This window comes from Sceloporus undulatus, chromosome 1, assembly GCF_019175285.1.
Source record: "Sceloporus undulatus isolate JIND9_A2432 ecotype Alabama chromosome 1, SceUnd_v1.1, whole genome shotgun sequence".
NCBI lineage: Eukaryota > Metazoa > Chordata > Lepidosauria > Squamata > Phrynosomatidae > Sceloporus > Sceloporus undulatus.
The window spans coordinates 207,244,353-207,271,707 of record NC_056522.1 but is presented as its reverse complement, the minus strand read 5'-3'; the positions used below and the strand labels follow the sequence as shown (position 1 = coordinate 207,271,707).

The 27,355-nt window shown below is 39.7% G+C and overlaps 1 protein-coding gene across 3 annotated transcripts in view; it reads left to right on the top strand.

The window, feature by feature from the left end:
• The window catches only part of MAP3K20 (mitogen-activated protein kinase kinase kinase 20), a 150,232-nt gene that overhangs the window by 112,364 nt on the left and 10,513 nt on the right, over window positions 1-27,355 (top strand). For all 3 annotated transcript variants that reach the window (XM_042446716.1, XM_042446714.1, XM_042446715.1), the window contains 5 exons: window positions 8,863-8,907; window positions 9,658-9,688; window positions 10,215-10,354; window positions 13,348-13,410; window positions 15,117-15,209. In XM_042446716.1, coding sequence (XP_042302650.1) covers window positions 8,863-8,907; window positions 9,658-9,688; window positions 10,215-10,354; window positions 13,348-13,410; window positions 15,117-15,209 — 372 coding nt within the window. The remainder of the gene's footprint in view (window positions 1-8,862; window positions 8,908-9,657; window positions 9,689-10,214; window positions 10,355-13,347; window positions 13,411-15,116; window positions 15,210-27,355) is intronic.

The window sequence follows — 27,355 nt, the reverse complement described above, 5'->3', positions numbered from 1 at the left end:
GGGGGGGGACACAGACCTCCAATTTTCCTCCCTTTCCTACAACTTTCCCCAAGGCTGATGGCTTGCAAAAAGGGGAATGGAGACCTCTGAATTCCCTCCCCCCCCCCCCCCTTTTCAGAGCTATCCCAAGGCCCACGGAGAAGTATTACCATATTGACCCATATATACATCTACCTAGGATTTTGAAGCCCATTTTGGGGCTTAAATTTTTTGATGTGAAGACAAGTATATACTGCAGTATCCCATCATCCTGCAGCCCAAATCTATGCCTACTAAGTCCTATTGTGTTCAGTGAGGCTTGCTTTCAGGTAAAATACACATACTTTTGCAGCCTTAATTCTAAAACCAGATGTCTCTGGTGCCAATGAACCTCATTTCTATTGTATGATGCCTCCAGTAATGTCAAACACTTTCTGATGATTTAATATGCTCACTTGATAGGTTGATCTGTGCTGTAAACACCCAAAGAACTTGGTCCATAAAGATGTTGGTTGCTTTTAGGGAACGAAGAGCTGAAATAGCTCCTTGGCATATAAGCACTACCCACTTATTTGCCATAAGAAGTTTTACTGTAGTGCTGAGTGTTCCGAGTTAAATATTTACACACTACTAAAGTGCAGTGCTTGAGTGACCTCATTTGATATACCACAGCACAAAGTTCAACTATGTTACTATGTTCTGTGTGCAGGTAGCACCAAATATTGCTAAGCATGAATATGCAGGAAATTGTTTTTCAGACACATAGATATGGTAGAGCCATCATTGTAGTCTATATATTAACTGGCCCAGTGGTTCACTGACACAGTCAAATAGGACTTATGTAGTGGAATTAATTGGCATAAAAACAAAGGCCCATCCATTCAATGCAACTTAATTCACTTCTGCAATCTCTGTAACTCCCAGAAATCTGGTCAGAGGTGTATAGCAGTGGTAGTGGTTCCCACTTCTTCAGGTTTTGAAGGAGCCTGCAGAAGGGAAGGGAGAGAATTTGCATTGTGTGAGTGGATCTTGTGATGCTGGATTCCACTCAATAAGGTCTGTCTAGCCCCCTTTCCCCTTTTATTGAGAGAGGTAGCTTTGTCAGTGGAAGGAATGCTTTGGATTCCACCCATAGTTTTGAGGAATTTGTTCAGAGGGGAGTTGCCTTTGCTTTCCTCTGAGGCTGGGAGAATGTGCCTCACCCAAGGTCACCCGGTGGGTTTCCGTGGATGAGTGGGATTTTGAACCCCGGTCTCCTAGTGTCCAGCATTCAGGCCACTACACTATGCTGGCTACATGCCACAAACCATATCCGGACAAAAATAATACACTACATATATAGTTCAAAAGAAACAATGAACTTGTTTGCACGTTATGTTCTGGAGTGAGGGAATATCTAAACTTGATTTAAGTGCTGAGTTATATTTATACCATTTATAGTATTATCTATTTATTTATACCACCACTTGGAGCAAAGCATACTTGACCATCTGATCAGCACATCTCCCACAAGACCAAATGTGGAAGATGTAGAAGGCTAGGATGAATCAGACTAAGATACTGCCATATCATAAAGAATGTGCAGGTTCATAGACTCTTGCTACTTTAAGAACTGCTTTAAAAAAACAACACCAAACCTTTTGTACAGTATAGAACCTACCACTCACAGTAGACCACTGGATTGATTACCACCTTCACACTTTAACTTCAGTGAATCTATTGAGTAGGATAAGGCAACAGTAGCTTCTAATCCATAAAACCTATTCTGCTGTTAGAAATTGGGGAAGAAAGTATCTTAACTTACTTTTTGTAATACTTTAATGTAATCGACACTTCTTGAAAAGTGAGGAATAATTTCACAAATATCATGGAGGCAAACTGTAGAAAACCTGTGAGGTTGTTTCTGAAATCTGTAATGCCTCTCTATTGGAGTCTGACATAGCACACTACTTTTTTATTTTTATTTTTTGCTTTTGCTTTTGCACTGTTGAAATGTTTTATACTGGTTAATAAGGAAACAGTATTATTTGTATTCCAGACATGTTTGAAAATATAAATGGAAAGTATTTTCACAGTGTTTAGAAAAGTTCAAACTTGATTTTCTAAAAACTGCTGTGCCACGTGAACTCTGTGCCAAAACTACTGCAGTGTGTAAACAGAATATCTAATTTGTATGGAATGTGAAATGTTATACTTGCATGGCAAGACCTTTTGTAGTTAGTCTCTCTTTCTTTTTTCATTTCAACATTTAACTATGTGATGTCTTGCTTCTTCCATATAATGGATTTGCTTTTCTAGTTATTAACAGAACACCCTGCAATGTAAGGAATCCCCCCCCCCAAGTTGGTGTCATAAATCTTGTTTGTGAAATGTTTGCCTTTTCCTCTGTTTGTTTCCAGTTCTGACTTTACAATAAATATTTTGACAGTTTAAAAAAAAAAAGGGTGGGGGGAATCTGTAGTCCTGAATAAAAATGTGAAGTGTATAAATGAGAGTCCCGATGGTATGTTTGCATCAGCTGTTAGAATTTGGGCTGTGTCCCAGAACCCATAGCAAATAGTTGATGCTACTGTATGTGCCTCATCTCTTTGGGAATTCCTTGGAGCAGTCAGTATTTCATTAAAGAGAGAGGTAACTAGTACCTTTCCTGTTACTAGCAGCACCTCTCCCACCTCCTTGATATGACATTTTTAGTTCCAGGGAGTGGGAGAGTTAGTATCATGGCAGTTGTGTCAACATTTTGATTAAGTAATGGTTGTTAATATGAAATAGTTACTTAATTGTGTTTTGTAATTGCGATTCATACTTAGTCACATTTTGACAGTATTGCCATGAGTGTAACTTGCCCCGCAACAGGTCATCAGTTGAATGGGGAGAAGGAGGTCCGTTCTACCAAAGACCAGAGCATGGTTGAATGATATTTCCATCAGCTTTGGAGGGGTTAGGTTTGGAGGAGAGGTTACTTAGGTCAGCAACAGACTGACAGTGAGTGGCAGCATGAAGGTGTGTCGTTTAGATGGCACATGTCCCGATGCTGCACTCTAGCTGGCATCACACTGCACACTCGACTGGTTCATATGCCACATGCCGCAGGAGTAGTGAAAAGCTGTGGCAGAAAACAGCACCTTACATCTCAGGTGGACGCAACGGTCAGGAGCACCTGTTATCAGCTTCGGCGGATACGCCAGCTGCATCCCTACCTGAGCCAGGGGGACCTAGAAACAGTGGCACACGCTCTGGTAACCTCTCGGTAGGATTTCTGCAATGCGCTCTACATGGGGCAACCCTTGTACCATACCCGGAAGCTGCAATTAGTGCAGAATATGGCAGCAAGACTGGTCACTAATACATCTAGGACCAGTCATATAACACCGGTCTTAAAAGACCTACATTGGCTGCCTATTCGCTTCCGGGCGCAATATAAGGTGTTGGTTATAACCTATAAAGCCCTAAATGGCTTGGGCCCAGGGTACTTAAAGGACCGCCTCTCTCCGTACAATCCGCCCCGCACACTCAGATCCACCGGGCAGCATTTGTTAAGAGTTCCGGAGGCTAGATTGGTTAACACCACTAGAAGGGCCTTTTCCATCTCGGCCCCCACCCTCTGGAACTCGCTGCCCATCGAGCTCCGTTCAGCAACCTCCCTGGCCCAATTTAAGAAGGGGCTAAAAACATTCTTTTTCAAGCAGGCTTACCCCTGATTCTTTGCCCTGAGAGTCCTCTTCCCCCCTCTGTCAGTTGTTTGTGATCTGGCACAAGTTCTTTTATTACTGTTTTAATGGTATTGTTTTTATAAATTGTATTGAATATTGCTGTTAACCACCCTGATGTTTCGAAGGGCGGTATATAAATAAAGTTATTTATTATTTATTTATTTATTTGCCAGCTCAGAAAGGAGTGGCATTTGCCACCTCTTTTTGAGCCGGCAAATAGCCAGATGGGGCCCTGATCCAGCACTCAAAGGGGCGATGTGAAAGCCTCTTCAGGGCCATCTGTTTCAGCCCTTAGTTACTTAGTTAAGTATAAGCCAATACAGGATTCTGGATGATATTTCTTTTCTCATCTGTAGCTGAAGGTGCTGCTCAGCGAGAGTTTAGGTTCTGCTGCCCCCTACCTACAAGAGAGTGAATGTGCCACCAAAGTCCTGGGTGAAAGGAAATGGCAACCAGTCTAGGACAGAGCAAGATGTGGCTGTCAGGTAGCAAAAGTATGCTTTGGGCCAAGAGGAGTCATGGAGGCTCATCTTCATCTCCTAGAATCTTTCAGGAAGTCTTTGTCCCATCTGAGAACCTGCAGGTTTAAAAACTCTTCTGTCCTCAATCATGTTTCCATGGCAGAGATTAGGGATGCCTTCAGGTCACCTATCAATTTATGGCAATCCTGTGAATTTCATAAGGTTTTCTTAGGCAAGGAATACTCAGAGGTGGTTTTTCCAGTTCCTTCCTTTGAAACTGCAACACCTACAGCACCTGGTGTTCATTGGCGGTCTCCCATCCAAGAACTAACCAGGGCTGATCCTGCTTAGCTTCTCAGATTAGATGGGATCTGGACCTGTAGGCTATTAAGTCTTACACAGATAACTGAACTTGTTTTTCCCCCTTTCCTTGTGACCAAAAATGGAACTAAGGTTGCATCATTTTGATCAATTCCTATTTTCATAAGCAATGGACAAAACATTGTGTCTTCCAGGAGAAGAACAAACACTGAACCATACCATCAGATAACGAACATTTTTGTTACAGTGTTTAATCATGCAGATCATCTGCATTCAATAGCTTCTCCCTTCTTCAAGTACATTCATAGTTAATTTGCTTTTCCCATGCTCTACCTCGTTACCTCCAACAACATGGCAACTGAAACTGTGCATTATAAGGATTGTCCAGAACAGGAAGATCACACTAGAGGTGGACTGATTCTAGCAAGGAGGCCACATTTCTGAGTTTGGAAGACCTGAGTAGAGTTGTTGATGACCAAGGGTTTTGAAGGTCTCTGGTTCATAGGTTCACCATAAGTCCAAGTGATCATAATGGCAAAAAAACAGGACAACTGGAACAGGAGTGGGCAACTTTTGATCCACAAGATCTTTTGGACTAAACTCAGAATCCCTTCTCCTTGGCCATGTTGGCTGGGGCTGCTGGAAGCTGACGTCCAAAATATTCTAGGGTGCTAAAGGTTCTGGACCCTGATCTAGCCACCTGCTGCCTTTCTTCCAAATAGACACCACACAATATGACATTGCACCTTATGGAAATGTATATTGACTTACAATAAGGAGTTTAGCAATATCATTCTGCCCCAGCCAAGCAGCTTTTATGGAGAGCTCCACTCCAAGTGTGTTGCAATAGCTGGCTCATACTAACATCAGCTCTTTCTTGTAAGGCTGGTTCCATCTTTGCAAGCAACATTATAAGGGTATTGGAAAAGAGTGAACTATGGGGAAAGATGAACTGTTGGAAACAAAGGTGCTGCACTTTGTGGTGGATGATGGTGAATTCGAGTGCAAATGAATTGGGAAAGGGTAATCGCACTTGTGGTCCTGACCATTATTTACTGAATGGGGAATTTAACTTTCCAATAGACCCTGTTGGTACATGGTATCAAACTACTGAGTTTAATTTCCCTTCATCAATGGGTTGCAAATAAAAGGTTGTGACATGATGTTTGATTAGTTACATGAAAATTGTGCTCTAGGATGAATGAAACCAACAAGATCTTAATAAGTGGGAGGTCTACAATGCATACCTTTGTAGATTTGTTAAGGGTTTTCAAGGGTTTTAACCAGCCAGTCGTCTCCTCCTCCCAAAATCCTATATGAGCTCTTAGCCATTCAAGCAAGCAGTCCCACCCTCCCCACCTGTGCCTTCATATTATCTTCCTCTTCTACAACTGATGCTTGAGAATCCATAACTTATAAAGGCCATTGAGGATACTCAATCATCATGGCGCTGCTTTTGGGAGTGTTTTTTTAAGCTCCTTGTTATTGTTGTTTTATACCTTCAAATCATTTCTGATAGTTGTCAACACTAAAATGAACCTGTCATGGGATTTTCTTGGCAGACTTTGTTGAGAGGGGATTTGCCTTTGCCTTCCTCTGAGGCTGAAAGAGTGTGACTTGCCCAAGGTCATCCACACAGTTTCCATGGCTGAAAGGGGATTTAAACCCTGCTCTCCCAGTGTCTTAGTCCAACATTCAAGCCACTACATGCTCAGATATAATATCTGATACAAATTGTAAACCTGTGACTCAAAAACCATCACTTTTTTTCTCCAGTATTTTTAAAAAGATTTTTAAAAGATTTAAAAAATATATTTTGCCAGATGAAGAACCCAGTGGAGCTTTGAAAGTTTGCATGATGTCAGTCAGTCAGTCAAGCCTTTATTACAGTTAACAAACCACAAGGCAAAATAATAATAGTAATTTTTTTTAGAAGCCAAGCAAAACACCACAACAATTACATAAATGTTGCACACCTGTAATCAAAAGTGTGAGCACTCCTTTTTGGAAAGTAAGAACAAACCATAATAAAATAAAACAGTGGGGTTTTATTAGGTGCAAATATATACATTAAAAAAAAAACAACTTAGTAAAATGTTTTGCATGATGTAATTTTGCATTTCAGTTGCCTAATAAAGGTACCACTCTTTTGTGGATTTTGAATTTTGTTGTGTCTTATTTTCTAGTGAACCCTCACTCTGTTCAGTCACTATTTTGTGCCACAGTGAGAATACTTAGTCCCCCTTAGCTACGTATTTTGGATTTTCCCCCATTCTCAAAGTCTATTCTTCCCTTAATAAGACTTGCCTAAATAATACCCCAGAATTTTCCTAAGCCTGCTGATACCTCTCTTTGTGTGTGGTTTCACCTGGCTTGGCTAGGTAATGATCCCAATACTGAAGAGTAGTTTTATGTTATGTCATATTAGGGATTATTAACATAAGAAGAAGACTAAGAATGGGAAAGGCAGCTAAGAAAGAATTAGACAACAGTGACAGCATTAATTGTGGTGTCACTTGGTGCAGGAAGGTTGTGCGCTTGCCACTCCATCCCTGGGCTTTCTCCCCTGGGAAGGAAACCCAAGGACCAGCAGCCAGCAAGGATGTCCATGTGCCCCCTCATACCAAAGGGGAGGTGGGCCCAACCAGGTGTCAGCCCTCTTCTGGGTGTCACCTGGTGTCATTTGCAAATCCACCCCCATGATACCACTGCTAGACAAGAGTAAAGATATACAACTGAACAATAAGAATTGTCCAGGTCATTGAATTCCCCATCACTATATATGGGTGCAAGAGCTGCACAGTGAAAAAAGCAGATTAGATGAAAATAAACTTATCTGAACTGTGGTGCTGGGGAAGATATCATGGACAACCAAAACGACAAATAAATGGGTCCTTGAGCAGATAAAGCCTGAAATCTCCCTGGAAGTAAAGATGATCAAGCTGAGGCTGTCATACTTTGGCCACACTGTGAGAAGGCATGACTCATTAGAAAAGACAATGCTAGGAAGGGATGAGTGTAGCAGAAAGAGAGGAAGACGCCATACTAAATGGCTGGATTCAATCATGGAGGCCATGGGCCTGAATTTTCAGGAGCAGAGTAGAGTAGTGGAGGACGGGGTGTTAGAGATATCTCATCCACAGGGTCTTCTTGAGTCGGGGTCCACTCTAGGGCAGCTAACAACAACCACAACAACATGGGGCTTGCCCCTCTAGGCATCCCAAAGGATCCCTTATGCCTTTGCTGCCTCTACTACACTGTCATCATTTAGCCAATCAGTGGGACAGTTTGGGGAGGGACCCTATTTTTTTGTTTCACTTTGTTTTCCCAGAGAGTGTGCAGAGAATGTGTGCCTTGACTGGAAGACACTTATCTTTCCCAGAAATACTAAGGCTCTCCAAGGCAAGACGTGTGCTCTCCACTTGACAAATGTAAAGTGGAACTTTTTGTGAAAATGACTTTTTTGTTGGTTTGTTTTGGATGCCACCACTCTGTGGAATTTCAGCAGTAGGCAGTTGCAGCATTTCATAGATGGTGGTGGAGGCGAGCTGTGCATTTCCCTGATCTTGGGCAGCTGCCTACTCCAATGTGTGTGTCTCTCTTTATATTCTTGGATTGGGATAGCATTGCCAGCTCTAATACACTGCATTGCCAGAAAACCAGTGAGAAGTTCCTATATGCTAGGATAGCCTTCTGCTACTGAAATTGCCAACTTTGATTCGCCATGGTTTCATTCTCAGAACATCCAGCTACTCTAATATATTCCTGCTGTTATCTAATCTATTGCTAAAGTGTATAGTTCTTTTCAAATCTGAGAATCAAATCTAAGTGTTCATTTCTTTTGAAATGACATTCTTCATCATTGCAGGATGTTTTTTAACAGGCAATCAGCTAAACATTCATTACAATTTACATAGCTCAAAAATATTGAAATGTGAATCTCAAACAGCCTACGCAATACTAAGTTTACAAGCCTAAAAGCAAGTCCAAATTAGAATTTTTCATATTGATTAATTCATGGTTGGCTCCTGATCATTTGGTTTAGCTCCAATATGATTTCATCATGGATTGGGAGAAACAAGGACTGAAATATTAATCTGGCCTGTAAAATGTACTAGCTTTTTAAAAAAATGCAATGCCTTGTTACAATTAGTTATCAAGAATGATAACAAAAACCTAGACTGAATGTAAATAGCCTAGCTGAATGGTTTTGTTTCATATCAGGAGATACTTTATCTTGTATCATCCATGTTCCAGTAATCCCTCAAGACAGATTGCCTTGTTAATTACTTTGTAAGGAATATGTGGTGGTGGGGAACTACTAAAGAAAAATGGAGGGACAGAAAAATAAGAAAAGAAACACTTTTAAATTCCTGTTTCTTATGTAGTTGCTGCCTTCCTTTGATATCTGCGCATGGACTGAAGAAGATGTGGTAAGTAGTTTTCAATAATGGGGTCAGATTTGTTTATTTGACTAAGAAGCCATCCTTTAAGTAAGCTGCCTGGAGGATCCAAGGTGGGATAAAATGCCTATTGCCTTTCAGGTGCTGTTGCATTATAATTTTTTATATAATCTCCAATACCATCTAAGTCATTGGCCATGTTGGATGGGGCTAATGGAAGCTGGAGGATTTGGAAAACCATCCACTCCATTTCACCCTTCAGTTTTCTCTCCAAGTGGAACAGACTGAGGAGTGGTGTTCTAACCAAAGCTGCTTGTCTCTTGAAACTTCCTCCATGGGGCTGTAGGTTAGCCATGTATGCCAGATAACAAACACTGGCAGTGGAAAAGGAGCTGGGAGACATTTCAGGAGAAGACAGCTTGGCACACAAAGAGATTGACACAGAAAGAGAGAGAGGTCATCCACCTGTCCTTTCCAGGAAGGAGGTTGTTAAGATCAGGTTGAACAGTGGCTGCTGTCCCATGTATCCTGATTAACACCCTCCCTTACTATGAACATACTGTACATACAATCCATATTTAGAAAAACATTAAAATATTGCATCAATAGAAATTTAAATAATATTCTTATCCTGTTTTTTACTTCTGTATGTTGGTATTAACTTTCTTACTGCTGATTGCCTGCCATTAATACATCAATTTATTTAAAAATATATTTCAGGAGAAAAGTAATAAAGTTTTTAATGTCTAAAATCATAACATCTATGTCCTTCCTTTATAGTACTTTTGGATGCAACAGCTTGTTAAAAAAGGTAAGGCTGCTTGTATATTTAACTTGAAAGGAAAGGAGAGAATGATTTATTTCAGTCACAGGTCAGTAAAGGTTAATGGATAAAGACTAATAAAACAAAGTGATACTTAATACCAGAGGATGGAACCATTGCAGTTAACATGGTATGAAACTGATGCAGCTCTGAAGTGCAGATGCATTCTATTTCTCTAATTCCCCAAGTAGAATATGGTTCATCAATTGGAATCTTGTTGAATCGATAGGTTACCATATGAGAGGGTAGCTTGTTAAAGCAATAAAATAAATCTGTGCAAATATGTATGCTAATATGGAGCTCTGGAAATTCTGTAATCTGGAATATTTGGAGCATGAAAAGCAATATGTATCAACTGCAATTCTCCAATGTTGTAATTCTAGATCTGTGGGCCTCTCAGTGACAGTCAATCCCCTGTTAGACTATGCTGGTCCACAACATTGGAGAAGAAACCCAGTTTGCAATGGCTGACTTTACTGTCCAGATTTCTGAACCATTTCTTGTTCTTTTTAAGATGACACATCTGGTGAGATGAGTATATATGCCAGCTTGTTTAAAGAGCATCACATCACAGGAAAAAGATTGCTTCTTCTGGAAGAACAGGACCTGAAGGACATGGGGATTGCTTCCAAAGGCCACATCATTCATTTGAAGGTACCTAAAACCTTGGCTGTTAGTGGAGCTATTGAAACAATACATTTCGTGTAGTAAAATGTTTTTTTAAACTCCTGACAACTTAAGACAAAAGCAACCTTCACCCTAAAAGGAAAAGAAACCAAAAGATTAGAATTTCATGGGATGCAGATTAAGACTGTTAAACTCTCATTGGCGGGATATAGACCGCCGCTTTGCGGCGGTCTCCTGCCGGCGCCATTTGCTCCGTGCGGGACCCGCAGCAGCCAAACCGCGCGGCTGCCGCGCGGAGCAAAAAAGAAGCTCCATTTTGGAGCTTCTTTTTGCGGCGCCTTTATGACGTCGCGAGGCGCCGCTGGCACATTCGCGACGTCATAGACGCTGCGACATGTCTGGATGCTATGCGTCCAGTACGTAAACATGGCGGCCCCCATGTGGAAGGGGCGCCGCCATGTTGTACGTATTCTATACGTACTAGGGTTAGGGGGGTGCGGAAGCACCGCCCCTTCCTAACCCTAGTACGTATAGAAGACGTACTATATGGCGGTTTGTATCCCACCATTAATTACCAAAACCATCACTTACAGTTAGTTATGCTTATATCCCATCTTTACTTCAGTAAGTGCCAGACAGCATACTTGGCTCTCCTTCACTTCATTCTCATATCATCCCTTTGAGGTAGATCAGGCTGAAAGAGAAAGAGAACGTCATGGCTATCCAGGAACTCAAATCTGGATCTCCCAGGTCCCAAATATTTTTACTACTTTTCCTCTGTCACTATACTGGTTTTCTGAACTTTGTTTTATGAAGTTTTGTATGAAGTAGGATTCAAAAATGCATCTCTCACAGACTATTCCATATTCATAACTCTAAACCAGGGGCAGGCAACTGCAGCAGGTCCAGGATCCACTTTACAGCCCTGGGACCCTCACTAGTGGGTACTTCTTTCACATTAAATAGTACTAGGATGACTTGAAGCCTATTTAAAAGGTAAATTGTTCTACTTGAAGGTTTCCAGGATTGGCAATTCACCCTCCTTTTGGCCAGAAAAGGGTGAATCTGGGGATTCCTTGGGGGAGACTCACTTTTTCAATCCCTTTGCTAACCTACTGAGCCTCTCAGGTGGTAAAGTACTGGCACTGTGTAGATACTGCAGGAGGCTCAATGAGGATGGGGCAGAGTTAGGAGGAGGCCTCTCCTGACAGAAGGTCTCCACCTCAAATTCTCATTTATTTCAGTACATTGAAATGGTTCATGCTTCTGCAGCTGATACCAACCTATACCCACCTCCAGCATGTTTAAAATAAATAAAAGTAATATTGGGGACCTGTGAGTTTTGATGTGTGCCATGTATTTTATGTTACAAGGTGGCATACAAATGTTATAAATGTAAATCAAGGGGCAGGATTGTACATGAACATACCGTGTACATCTGTGAAAGCACAGGCTCAGCTGGCTGGCACTAGACGTTGCGAAAACTGCAGGGAAGCCAAGTAGCCATGGAACTCAGACCGGAGGAGGGCATTTGGCTTAGAGGATGAAAACCTTAAGCCTTCAATGGTGCACGGTTTGAATAAGAAGGAACAGGAGAGTGCTGAGGCACAGTTCCTCACTGCTCTAGCCAGTAACAACTAGTTCCTCTGATTCTGGTTCTTCAGATTTGGTTCAGTATAGTCCTGTGAGCTTCCATGTCAGTCCAGCTTTTACACTGAAATTTAAAGGAGCTATTCCAATGTGCAGAATGCTATCCTTGAAACAGGATCAGCACCATGGATAGCTCTTTGATTTTGACTAACCTTTGGAGTGGATTCAATGTCCCACTGACATGGAAGCCATCACTGGTGCAGCTATAGTTTAAGGGAAGAGCACCTGTGATGAATGCAGAGCCTCCCTCTGTTGGCACCAGTGGCCAAAGAGAATGAATCCACATTTGAGACAAGCTTCTGCCTCCACTGCATTCAGTAGTTAGCATTTTCTTGACAAATATTATACTGACACAGCCTAAGCTTTTGCCAGTTGATAGTTAGTGGGTATAGCCAACTTGACTCCAAAAGGAACATATACTCTTTTTGATTCAAGACTGGCAGTGGCATACAGTATTGTCAGGCAATTCCTGGAGCCTCCAGTTCCCTGGGCCATCGGCGTTGGATAAGTGGTTCTGTGAGTTGTCCACCATTGTATTGACCACAAAGGTCCAGAGCAGCAAAAAGGGGGGGGGGGAGATGTAATGGAAATGTTGGGCAACATGCAACTATCCACTACAGTTTGCAAGACTGCTACTCTCCACCTCTCCTAGCCACTAATATAATAGGGGCCTGCATATGGAATTTAGCCCTGCTCTGGCTGACTTACCTTTATAGGGGAAATAGCTGTATATGTTGTGTGGTACCTTAATCCCTGTATCTTCTGTGTGGTACACTCAGCTCTGCACTCTTGACTGGGACTGGTTACAGGGAATATACAACTCCCCTGGCTGCCAGTCCATTTTGGAACATAATTCCAAGTGCTGGTTATGACATAAAAAGTCTTATATGGCTTGTGTCCAGGCTATCTGAATTATTGCATCTCCCTACATGAGCCTGCCTGTAATTTGAGATCCTCGGGGGAGGCCTTACTCTTGTCCCATCACTGTCACCATCCTATCTAGAGAGGCTCTGGGACTCCCTTCCATGGAAAGCTAGGCAGGGCCCTTGTCTGCCCTCCTCCCAGCCCCAGGCAAAGGCCTTTCTATTCAGATAGGTTTTCTGGCATTAACAAGGTACTCAAAAAGGATCTTGTAATGAAGAATGCTGAACTTTGATTCTCATTGTTGAGTTTTAAATGCTTCTAGTTCAGTGCTGTTTTAATCTGATAGTTTATTTAATTGTGTTTTTAATATAGTGGTTGATTTTATCTGTAACCTGTTTTAATGTATATTGTAATATGCCTTGGCTCCCACAGTGGGGAAAAGGTAGGATACAAATAAATGATATAAATAAATAATTCCTCATATTCTTCCTTTTTTTTCTTTTTAGACTGCCATTGAGAAATTAAGTCAGGATTATCTCAACATGTTTCATTTTCCACCTCTGATGAAGGTAACTATGATTTTACTTAACTTGTTAAAATGAGTTGATATAGGGGAAAGAAATACTTATGCTCCCAATGTCAGTATTTTAACATGATAAATATTTTCACACTGTGATTGTGCCCTTGTGTTGGAGCTACAATCCACTGTGTCCTTCAAGATAGCCTCTCCAGAAGGTTTTGAGGGCCTATTGGATATTTGTAGCTAAAACTTACTGGACTGCAGTAGGGATAGGGGAAGGAAGCATCCAGAATCAAGTCAACTCCTGCAGCATTTGTGAAAGGTTTCTCATTTTTAGTGAGTCCTATCGTCTATTGCAGCTCAGTAAAACATATACTACTGTACTAATAATAATAATAATGACAATAACAACAACAATATATTTATTTGTATCCCACCTCTCCCTTTTGAGGATCAAGGTAGGTAACAGTCTTCACCAGGAAAAAATAGAGGGAAAACTGAATGAGTTTACCTTTCAGTCATACAATGCTGGATTTCACCTACTGGGATTTTATTGGGTTGTGGGTTGTTTGTATCTACAATCCATTTAGGATTATATTGGACATTGTTAGTCTGCAGCAGTGGTTCCACTAGGTTTGGTAAGCCATGATGTTGTCCCCTCATTGACCTCCTCCCATACCACACCCTACAGAATCCTTAATCAAGGTTTTTGTATTAATGTTACTCATAAATCCTAATTCTGGTATATTACTGAATGTAATGGCAAGAGTTGTGACACAAACTGGCAAAATTAAAATTATGCATTTAAACTACAGTAGCTTATTATTATTATTATTATTATTATTATTAACCTTTATTTATAAAGCGCTGTAAATTTACACACACACAATCTAAATGTATTCATATATACATAATTTCATTTGGGTAAAGAAAATTTGGTAAAGGATGATATTTTTCAAGAAAAGTGTAAAAGAACTCAAAACATTATTTTTTATTTAATATTTATTTATTTGTTTGTTTATTTAAAACTGGAAACTCTCCTTTCTCCTCCCACTGAGCCTGACCCAACTCACACCATTTCCTTAGAGTTTTAAAGCAACACAGGCAAATGCCACAGCCTGCTTCTGCCCAAAGGCAGATGTTTGGGGATCATTGATGTTATCCCTTTTATGGTGTCAATTGGTGCAGTCCGCACCCCCTGCTACCCTCCTTGTGACACCACTGGTCCGCAGGGATATATATCTGCGATGGTGAAATCAAAATATGTATGTCCCTTCAGGTCTTCTGTCAACTTATGGCAACCCCATGAATTTTATAGGGTTTTCTTAGGCTAGGAATAATCAGAGGTGGCTTGCTATTGCTATTGCTATTGCTATTGCCTTCCTCTGAATGTAGCCTACACCCCTGGCAGCCTCCTGTCCAAGTACTGGCCAGGCCTGACCCTGGTTAGCTTTCAAGAAGAGATGACATCTGGTGCCTTTGACAATCTAAAGACTTCCAGGACAAGTTCCTTTTGTTGTGTACCCTCTATGAAAGCTTCCTTATTGTTCCTAGGATAAAGGATGGTATTTTCAAAAAGTATAAAGTGCAAAGTTCCTTTTTTAATACTCATGCTTTAAAATGGGTCAGAATTTTTAAATTATATTCAGAGTGGTAAATGATTTAATTCGGATTGCCAAATACTAGTCTTGATTGAATGTAAACAAAACTTAGAGCTGAAACAAAATGACTATTTTTTCTTTCTTTCTGTGGTAGGATGCTGCAAGTGACAATGAGGCGAGTGAAGAGAAAGTGGTGAATCTTGAGCTTGTTTTTGGTTATCATTTAAAGCCTGGAAATGGACCTGAGGTAAAGAAATGATGGGGTGATGCTATTATTGGTTTCATTCATAGGGCAATTCCCCCACAGATATTCCCAGTCTGCATACTTTTGTATATGTTCTAGTGTGACTCCTCCTGATGTTCATTTGCTTGGTAAGAACACTTTGTTCAGTTTGCCAGAATGCTAAAAACAAAGCAGAACATCTGTGTAACTTATCTGTTGTAAGACTGTTCTTGAGAATACAAGAATGGATCACAGCATTGCATGCTCTCTCCTGTCAAAAACTCCCTGAATGCGGAAAGGCTCCATGTAGAACAGAGAAGTTCCAGCCTACCTTACTCTGGGATACATTAATTTTCTAATTTTTTTAAAAAAATAAAAATTTTATATGTTTTTCTAATGCCAGATTTATAATTAATTGAGAATGGAAAGTACTACTAAAAGCAACATTCAGAGAAGAACTTCATGCTCCATCAGTACAACCAATGTCCTTGTGCCTTACATCCTGGTTTAATTAAACTACAGTTAACTGGTATATCTAAAATGGGAAAGTGTGGTTTAATGTCTATTACAGGGTTAGCCATGGGTAGAATGAGCCATTTAGCTTAGGATGCAAATATTGGATGTGGAGAGAGCAATGATAGTTGCTGAACCGTCCTCCTGGCCATTCTTCTCTGCCAGATGACCTGTCTTGAGTTCCCTTAACTAGCCTGCTTTCCTTAATGGTAATAAAGGACATTGCTCACAGGCAAGATGATTCATAGTTCAATGAATGCAATTGCTCCAGTTCACTTACTAGCTAAGGTCCCAGTGCTGAGGGGGGAAATATGACCTGCTATCCCTTTTTCCCTATTCACTTGCTGAGTCACTCAATGTTTTTGCTTTCACTAATATTTTGTGTGTTACTTGAAAGAGTTTAAAAACCACTGGGACCAACTGTTAATCTTATAAGGATTAACATGTGAAGACCTTTGTGCTTCCATCTATTGCATTTTATTGATTATTTATTTATTTGTTAACTTAATTTCTATGCTACCACTCCTAAAAATGTTCACACATGAACACCAAGGGCCACATGTTTTTGGAGCTGCTCCAAGGCCTCAACCATCTTTGTCTGGTCCTGACTGTCCTATTTCTAGTATTGAAGTTAGATTCAAATGGTCACTCCCAGTTGTGTCCATATGTGGAAAGGAAGAAGGCTATGTTCTAGCTTATCCTTTGCCTCAGGCAGCAAAATACATTTGGTTGGCCTTGGCCAGTTGCTGACCAGAATCACAAAGCAAGTTCCAAAAGTGGTTTAAAAACCAGATTAGTAAACTGACATTAAACCAAAGTTTCCGGTTTCAGAAATAATGTCTTAACTGTGGTTTAACTCCACCAGGTTGCAAACAAGAAAGAAACTCCAAGGGAAGGATAAGGGGAGAATGGAATGCCCTGTTGCTCATTCCTCACTACTAAATTATAGTTTAGCAGGCCAGTAATTGAAGGTCCAAACCAGGTCATTGCCTCCAAGTGACATGAAAATATTTGTGGATTAGTGTAGACTGTGCACAGATATGACATGTGTCTCCTCTTCATTTCTGAGAGAGGAGAACAGAGAATAATAATGGACAAGGGTAATATCAGTATGCTATTACGGCTGGCAAGAGTAACAGAATCACAGCTTTCCAGAGAAGACTCTATGTTATTCCTTAGTACAGAAAAATCTCTATCAAGAGTTACATTTTTCATGATGGAGGTGCAGAAAGCACTTTGACATCTCTCTGCAGCCAAATTTGTGCAGTATGTGCTGAGTAAGTGCGAACAACATGAATACACTCTGCCTTTTGCAGTAGCAGACTGGAAAATACATAATCAGGAAATAAATAGAAGTTGTCATTTATCATAATTAAGTGATTGAAAAAGCTTGAAATTTACAAGTTTAGTCTTACAGGGAAATGCCTCAGTTATGTCTCAGTTCTATACATTTATCTCATATGACTTTTTCCCAGTTGAGTCCTTTCAGGTGGTATCTTGTCCTGCATTCCATTCTGGCTAAGGTAGATTGTATATCCAAATTTCAGACTTAAGCCTCATGTGAACTATATCTTCCACTAAACTAATGGAGAATAATCTACTTGGGAGTTATAGGGATATAATAAACCAGCACATCTTTTTAGGATTAAGGCACATGCTTTGTTGTACTGATTTAATTTTCCAACTGCAGTGTGTTAATTAACATTTTTATTGATGGAGTTCTGTGTATGCTTTGGAAGCCATTATTCTGTTCATTTTGCAGTTCACTGAGAGTAGATGTGCTAACATTCAGGGTTTTTTTTAATTTTACAAAACAACAACAAAAATCATCCAAACTTTAAGTTTTGTGCCATTTTGAAAATGTAAAGCTTGTCTTCTTAGAAATAGGATCCTGTGTCATCAATGGGGATTTATGTGAATTAAGCACACCTGGGAGATTAAAGTAATTCGTTTTGTACAGTGGGCCCTAGGTATCTGCTGGAGTTTGGTTCCAGGACATGCACTTCCATGGATACCAAAATCTGTGCATGCTCAAGTCCCATTAAATACAATGGCATACTAAAATGTTGTTTATATAAGGTCAGTGTTTGCTATTTGAAATTTATATATTTTTAAAAATATTCTCAAGCCGTGAATGCTTGAATTTGTGGGTAAAATAATCTGTGGATAAGGAGGACCGACTGTAATGCATTAACAAATATTCCAACAGTAAATTTTCACCCTTAACATTACCAAGAAAATTAGTTACTCATTCTTTTGCTCTTCGACTTTATTATTGAAGTTGCCTTACTCATTACTTTTTTTTAAAAAAGGTATCATAGGACTAATGGGAAAATGGCAGAACCCTGAGTTAGGCTGACCTATCCATTAGACAAAGTGAGGAACTTTACACAGAGGTTAGACAGGCGGGCAGGAGTCACGCGAGGTGAGGTGAGATGAGAGGGGAAAGGTAGTGGCAAATGAGGAGAGGGGCAAGTTGAGGGAAGGGAGAATGTGATAATAATGTGGGAGTGATGGCAGCAGCCATGTTTCTCTTCCTACCCCAGGCAACAAGAAGTACTTCGCTCAGGACACCATGGCATAACCCTTTTCTCTGGTCCCAATATAGGAAATATTTTCGTTAAAACTTTAGAACACCTCCAAGCAACAGGGGCAAATTCTACCTTGTTTTTAAAACAAAAATGTTGTTAGCTGTCACAGCTGAAGGAAATAGAAATGTGTGTGTGTTTGTGCCTTCAAGTCGCCTCTTGACCCCATGAGGGTTTTTTTTTGGGGGGGGGGGTCTTAACTCAAGGAATACTCTGATGTGGTTTTTCCAGTTCCTTCCACTGAAATATAGCCTACAGCACCTGGTATTTGTTGGCAGGATCCCATCCAAGTACTAACTAGGGCTGATGCTGCTTAGCTTCCAATATCAAATGGGATCTGGTGCCAGTAGGCTATGTAGGCCCTGCAATGGAAGTACACTGTTGGTGTGTGTGTGTGCACATGCATGTGTTTGCACGCTTCCATGTCATTTTGAATTAAGGTGACCCTATCACAGGGTTTTCTTGACAAGTTTCCTCAGAGGAGGGTTGGCATTGCCATTCTCTGAGGCTGTGAGAATGTGACTTGCCCAGGGTCACCCAGTGGGTTTTTAAGCTTGAGCATGGAATCCAAGACTGATCTCTAGTGTCCTAGTCCAACACTCAAACCACTACACCATGCTGTCTCGCCAATGGAAGTACACTTACAGTAAGTTAAATATTAGTAGTATTTGGTGGGATCACAGTGAACACAGAGCTCTTTCCATTTATGGCAGGAAATGGGGGAAGGCTGTTTGCTGGAGAATGGATGCTGATTCTTTGCTCATTCCCCTATTTTTTACCACCCAGAGCAGCATTTCGGGGGCATACAATGAGGAAAGAGGAATCACAGAGGCCCAACCGTCCCTTTTCTTCTAGCATTAGCAAAACTATGCTGAATATAACTGAATCCATCTCAACATATATTTATTGTAGTAGCATCTCAGAAACAGACTAATCTGCTTTTAAGAAGATTATGAACTTGCGTTTTTACATTTTTTTAAAAAAAAACAAGATCTGTTATGGGATGAAGTATGGTTATGTTAAATATAGAGTTTCCTGTTTTTGATTTTTGACTTGCCTGGTTCTGCAAGGTTTATAATAATAGGAAACCAATGGGAAATAATAACTGAGTATTCAATATTCAAATAGCCACACCATGGTGGATCTACTCCATCTTCACCAATCGGGGCCATGGCAACTGCATGCTGCACCCCCAATCTGGCTTTTCCGTGGCACAAAATAGGAGCCTTCTCATGATGTGGCCAAAATATGACAGCCGCAGCTTGATCATCTTGGCTTCCAGATTTCAGGCTTAATCTGTTCAAGAGCCCATTTGTTCATCTTTTTGGAGATCCACAATATCCTGAGCACTTTTCTCCAGCACCACATATCAAATGAATTGATTTTCTTTCTATTAACTTTCTTTACTGTCCACTTCTTGCATCTGTACAAGGTGATGGGGAATACAGTGGCTTAGACAATTCTAACAGTTATATGTCCTTACTCTTTAGGATCTTTTCTAGCTCTTTCATGGCTGCCCTTCCCATTCCTAGTTTTCTTCTGATTGCTTGCATTTGGTTCGCATTAGGGTCATCATAAATCAGAAATGACTTGGAGCCACACAACAGCAAACTAATGATGAATTAGTACTCTTTAAAAGTGAGAGTACTTATAAATTAACACTCTGAAACAAAACCAAGTATCTGTATTTAGCCTCATCCTAAGCAATGTGGAATCTCTGCTGCTTCAAAATGCTATTTTGCAACAGTGCACTTGTGTCAAATCCATGTAAGCACATACATGGTCATGGAACAGATTTAAGAACCAGATCTTTTCATATGCCTCTCTTGCAGTTACCTAAGCAAGAGGAAACTCAGAAACCCCAACAGCTCCTAGTGAAATATAATTTCTCCTCTTAGAATTTTATACATCTTAGCCACTGAAATCTACTGTTTAAAAGGGGCTATAGAGACCAACATCTATTTGTAGCACCTAAGCAATTCATTATTATGCATACATTCCACCTCACAAATGCTTCAGACAAAGAGAACAGCAAGCAAAGCATGATTTCCTCTTTTAAGAAAATACTGCCCATTTTAATTACACTTGGGTCTTAATTCTGTAGTTCTCAGCCAAAATTGTGACTGAATTAGGATGTGTGCCTGAATCTAGCTGAGGCACTTACCATCACCAAAACCAACAACTTACACATATGCTGATGTTGCAGTTCATTTATGGATTGGTTTTAATGGACACCTCTTTACCTAAAACCATTTTTCTAAAAAAAAAAAAAAACCCTACAAAATCCCAAACAATAATACTAATACTAATTAAAGCTGCCATGTAGCAACCTTTTCTATACCAGCGCCTACTTGGCAGTAGTCTTCCTTGACCCAAGACAGGGGCCATTGTTAAGGCTATAACACATTTACATATTTTGCAATAAAACATCAGTTATTTGCATTACTGTGTCAAGTTTTATTTGATTCTTTCACCTAAAAATGACTCATTTTCCTTTCTTGTATTTTTTTTAAACCAAACTACTCTAAGCTTGTTTGAGAATAATCAAAAATTGCCCATTTAGCTAGAAGTCATTTTCTTTTCAAAAGGCAAATGTTATTTAATCTTTCAGCTGTTCATTGTGCCATCATAAATACTTTCTTTTCAGCACAGTTGTGGGGACTGAAATGAGCCCACTAATTGCCTCCCATTTCGACTGACATGTGGTGGTTTAGTGGAAAGGGAACACAGCAGGGAGAAGGAAATAGGAGGCTGAGAAAATGAGAGCTAATTATTTTCACTGCCTCATGTCAGGCTCTGTGTCAGCCTTGTTTTTACAAACTGGAAGGTTTAGCACTAAATAAAACAAACTGGCGTCATGTTTTTATATACTGGCAGTGTCATGGAAGCAGCTGCACATCTCAAAGACAATATAATGCCTGCGTTCGCATGGACACCATCTGACAGCCACCGTGAGCCACGACTAATGAGGATATCAGAGTGGTGCCAAGTGAAAGGTGCTGAATTATGTATGATTCTTCATCAGTACAGCAATAGTCCTGTACATCATTATGAGACATTGTTTTGCTGAAAGAGATTAAAACATTCTTAGTTCCAGACCCTGCAACCTAAACACGCTACAAGAGGTTATTAATGGAATTTTGAGGGAGAGTTTCTTGCAGATTTCATTTTAGGGATGTGTGTGTGTGTGTGTGTGTGTCCCACTTCCTTCCTCCCCCTCTCTTCCCCCCCCCCATGGGACAAAGCAGTGGTGGGTCATGACACCATATATATAAAGAAGAGAGGCAAATTAACCATACTTGTGTTATCTTCCTTTAAATCGGGTATAAGAAGATGTAGTGTAGCAGAGTTAGCCTTAATGATAAATAACCCAGGTGCTAACACTATAGATGTTTCAATTCTTATTGCCTTTAGAACAGCAGGTTTCTGCAGCTGAGACAGATAATAGCCAGGCATGTAAAGGAGCTACTAGGGGCCTAAATTATCAACATTCTAGTACTTTTAATACCAGCATGATCAGGCCTTTTTTGGTATTTGTTATATTTTACATTATGTCATTCATATATATATGAGAAAGATAAGATGGCATTCTTTCTTTCTTCTACTGTATTTTTTTCATTTTCATTTACTGTAACACAATCCCAAAATGTATACTAAAATACAGAATTTATTCGAAGCAATGAGGCTCTTTAAAAAAAAATGCCCTTCATATATCTTCCATAACATAAACTATTATTTATTTCACCAGTTCCTGTGACTGGTTGTTCTTTTTGACACATGTGTACGTGTGTGTTCAAAATCTGCATAACAAAAGGATGGATAGCCACCATGCTAAAGAAGCAATTTGACTTTTTAAGTCTTGCTCCCATTCTGAATGTGATAATTAAGTGGCTGGGCTGGCCAAAGAGATTTTGCTGGCTGAAGAAAGGCAATAAAATCCCCTCCCCATTAAGTGGAGCAGAGTGATCAAGAACAATAAAGTCATTTTTTTGTATATGAAGCAGAAAATTCTGCAACACTTCTTCTCCTCCCCAACACTGAAAAATACACCATAATAAATTAACAATTTTGCTCCTCTTTTTGGGTGCTCCAGACAACTTGCTAGAGTTTAAACCTGTATGTAATTCATACTTGCTTTCTTCTTCCATGACCATTTTGAGAATCTCAAGAATTAATTACTTTTCCTAAGTGCAATTCAATTTTGTTTTACTTTTTTTTTACTTTTAGTATGTGTCTCACTACTATATAATACAGTTGGTCCTCTATATCCACTGATTTTTTTTATCCACAGATTCAAGCATCCACGGCTTGGAAATATTCCAAAAAAGTATAGATTCCAAATAGCAAACTATAATTTTACCATTTTATATAATGGGCACCATTTTACAATGCCATTGTATTTCATGGGACTGGAGCATTCACAGATTTTTTACAAATTCCAGCAGGTAACAAGAGCCTACTATAACTCTTTCTTCATATTTCAAAGAGCATCAGTATTGGCCTTCTCCAAATACATTAAAGGTACCAGATCCTGTCTCATCTTGGAATCTAAGTAGAGTCAGCTCTGGTTATTATGTGCATAGGAGACTGTCAACAAATTCCAGATGCTGTAAGCTATATTTCACAGGAAGGTACTGTACTGGCAAAACCACCTCTGAGTATTCCTGGCCATAGGCAATCCTGTGAAATTCATGAGGTGGTCATAAATTGACAAACACCCTTGAGGACACATGCACACTTCATTGTTGTGCCCAGAGTTATTTATGTTGGGTTGGGGTCTTGAGTCATGAAGACCCACAGGGAGGGGGAACATTTTTGTCCATGTTTTTCCTGAAGCATGCTAAAATAAAATATTCCATAATTGATTTTCTTCATTTTCTTCATTCTTTACCATTTTTAAATGTATTTTCCCATTTATTCTGGGGGGGGGGGGGGGGGAAAAAAGGGAAAGGGGGAAAAAAATTTTGCATTTTTTTTTTTTAGCATGCTTCAGAAAAAACATGGCCCCCCCCCCCCCCCATTTTTCCCCACGGGCCTTCACATCTCTAGTCTCGACTAACAAACTATATTCCAGGCCTCAGTGATGAATCTATATCAAAAATAATATAGTAGTATTAGTTTGCTTAGGAGGTACTACACCTATTTTGTGTAATTCTCTCAGCAAAACTTAGAACACCTTGAGGGAGGCAAATGATAACTATCTTTGGCTATGAAAGATGTATGTCGCATACTGTGGGACTGCATTTCCCATCAGGATCATTCAGTATAGATAAAAGTGAAGGCTGAAGAGAATTACAGTCTAGCAACATGTGAAGGGTTACTTGTTTCCCATCCATGTTCAAAGTGACAGAAAGCCAGGGCACATGGGTTTGTGGTTGTGAGTGGGTGGCCTTGCGAGAGCTCACCCTTTTACATCTAAAGGCCCAGTAGCATAGTCCCACAGCAATAGAGTGCTGCTCTTAATACATTTTCAATTTCAGCTGTCGAAATAGTAAACAGAACAAATCTCCATAGCTTTTGCATCACTTGAGCTGCTTTGGGTAAAGTTTACATACAGATGCACAGATAGAGAAGTGACTTTTGCAAAAAAGATATATATATATATATATTATTTGAATTGTGTGAAATATGCTGGAAAACCTTTAGGAAGGACAGTGTGTTCCTGTTAAAAATCCTTTTACAATTAAGGTTACCAGATTGAAAACTGTATTTTTAAAGGTTGTGTAGAAGAGGGAATCTTAGTGGTTGTTCCTTATTATCTGATTGTGTGGTGAAGAAAGCCTCTTCTACACAACCATTAAGGGGTGCAGGAGGTATCTCCTTATATACAATCTACCTTCACAATATATCCACCACTATCAACATGGTATCTTCAACTAGCAAATATATATCAAAGGAAATTTGTTTTTGTTTTTAATATTAGTTGGTTTTAACCATATTTTTAATGTTTTTAATGAACAAATTTTTATACTACAAGTGAATACAGTACTTATCTTTTGTTCTACTTTCTCTGATAATTGGGCTCACTCTGACTTGGATTACAGAAATGTATAATGATAAAAGCAACAGAAATAATCCAACTTTGTGGTATTTATTACTCCAAGCCTATACATATCTAAATAGAAGTCCCAATGAAATTAAAAGGCCTTGAGAAAACAAGTTTAAGATTGCTGTACATTAAGGTTCCTATATATTAACCTGCTGCATACTTATGTATATAACTGTTTAGTTATTCTAGCTTTTATCTTGGGGAGTTACTTAAAAATCTCTGCTAGAACAGCAATCCACTCCCTTGTGCTGCAGTTCTCACCAAACTACAAAACCCTAGGTCCCGTGGGATGGAGTCATGACAATTAAAGTGATATCAAACTGCTATAACTGCAGTGTGGATGCACCCTCTGTCAAACTGACATACATTTAAGAGATACAGATGAGAAGAGAAATTTGTTTGATTTGCCTTTTTAATACAAACGTATCTAATTGGCACTTGCCAGACCAAGAAGCATACTGAAATAGTTACACTTCAATATACATTTTCCAAACTTTTGTGGTGCAGTTTACCTATCAAAAAAAACAAAACAAGGACAAATGCTAGAGGGAAATGCACACAAAATGTGTACATTAATGAAAATAAAATCTAAAATGCATATCTTATAGGAAATTGCTTCGTTTCCTCCCGTCCCCTCTTTTTCTTTTTTTAAAAAATAGCCTAAGATACCTAGCCATTTGAAAACTTGCAAAAAAGTATACAGGGCACTCACACCATACGAAGGCGCACTATACGCAGCATTCAGCTTATGTTGAAGCTGTACTGCAAAATAATGAATGGCGTGTTCACTCTGCTGCACCATGAGCACAAGCCCCATTATAGTCAATGGGGCTTAAGCATATGCGTTTTTTGCCTTATGCAAGGGGGGGCCCCCTCCGAAATGGATCCCCCATGTAAGGTAAGGGCCCACTGTATACTAGGAGAAATGCACATGAAAATATGTAAACATTGTGCAGTAATGCATAATTTTGGGGAGAAAATTGCTAACATGATAAGCATTGGCAACAAATATAAAAACAAACACACATGGCCATGTTTAACTGTAATGTATTATACTGTTCTGTTACATATTGAAATGTAAAAATGAAACAGTCGGCCTTACATTGGCAGTACTGTTTCATTTCATATTCCTAGACATTTTTCTTTGGATTGATATAATGTGGCAACCCTAATGGGGATCTAAGATACTTTCATAGTAGACATGGTAGCAAGCCTCTGGGACATCATGGTTGGAAGCTTTTTCTAGCAGTTGTATTGTTTTTGTGTGCCTTGAAGTCATTTACAACTTATGAAAACCTTAAGGGCAATGTTTAATGGGACTGAGAGTATGTGACTTGTCCAATGTCACCCAGTGGGTTCCTATGACTGAGTAGGGAACCCTGATCTCCAGGGCCTTAGTCCAGCACTCAAACCACTACACCACTCTGGCTCATTGCAATTATAGAGCAATGCCTAATTAATTATCATGACTATATTCATGTACATTATAAAAGGTTACTTCTGTGCAGGAGAGAGACTAATCAATTCTTTAGCAAGTTTTGTTGAAACTAAATTATTGTTCACTATTGTGTTTTGATAGTTTATATGATTTTTAAATATTGTACAGCGATGTGATACAAACCATAAATCTAGGTGTTGGTTTGTATGGAGCAGTGACACTCACTATTTGCCCCTTCCAGTGATTTGGACTTCAGGAATCTCTGTTAAGAGGATCAGTAGGGTTGCTTCAACATGAACCTTTATTACTGCCTACATTGCTTGGTTGGAAGTGGAATTAAAATTAAAACTACAAACATAGTACTTAATGAAGTATTACATTATGGAGCAAAGCCCTTCTCAGTGCTCAAAATCTATTGCAAGTTGAGTCTCCATTATCTGAAATGCTTCAAAGCAGAAATGTTTTGGATTTTGGACTTTTTCAGATTATTTGCATATACAGTGCACCCACATTATACACAAGTGCGCTTTACGCAGACTTGAGCGTATGCGCTCAAACCGTGGGGAACATGTGGGGCGCAAAGGCGAGCCCCATTCAAATGAATGGGGCTTGAGCATAGGCGGAATTCGCCTATGCTCAATCATGAGATGACTTGGAGATGGGACTTATGTCTAAACACAAAATTCATTTATGTTTTGTATACACCTTATGTGTATATACGTATGCTTATACCTTGTACATACTTATGTATATACACCTTAAGGGATGCAGTGGCTTAGTGGTTAAGATGCCAATTTTGATTATCGGAAGATTAGAAGGTTGGCAGTTCAAGGCTTGAGTGTTGCATGATGGGGTTACTTAGAAAGCTTGCAAGTACAAGTAGATAAATAGATACCACTTCTCAGTGGGAAGGTAATAGCACTCAGTGCAGTCATGCTAGCCACATGACCACCAGAGCAGTCATTGGTCAACACTGGCTCTTCAGCTTAGTAACAGACATGAGCACCGCCCCTACAGTCAGTTACGACTACACATTCATGTCAAGAAACTACCTTTACATTTTTATATACAGTGGTACCTCGGGATACGAAATACCCAGGTTACGAAATTTTCGGGATACGAAAAAATCCCATAGGAAAACATTGTTCCGGGTTACGAATGTTTTTTCGGGTTACGAAAAAACTTTTGGTGCTTTTTTCGGCTTTTTCGCACGGAATCGCGGCTTTTCCCCATTAGCGCCTATGGCAATTCGGCTTACGAAGGCTTTTCGGGTTACGAACGGTGCCACGGAACGAATTAATTTCGTAACCCGAGGCACCACTGTATACTTTATACACATAGCCTGAATGTAAGTTTGTACATAATATTTTCAATAATTTTGTGCATGAAACAAAGTTTGTATACACTGAACCATCAGAAAGCAAAAGTGTCACTCTCTCAGCCACCCATGTGGACACTTTTGGATTTTGGAATATTTGGGAATTTGGAATTCTGGATAAGGGAGTTATTAAGGGAATATTTGGGATTTTGGAATTCTGGATAAGGGAGTTATTAAGGGAATATTTGGGATTTTGGAATTCTG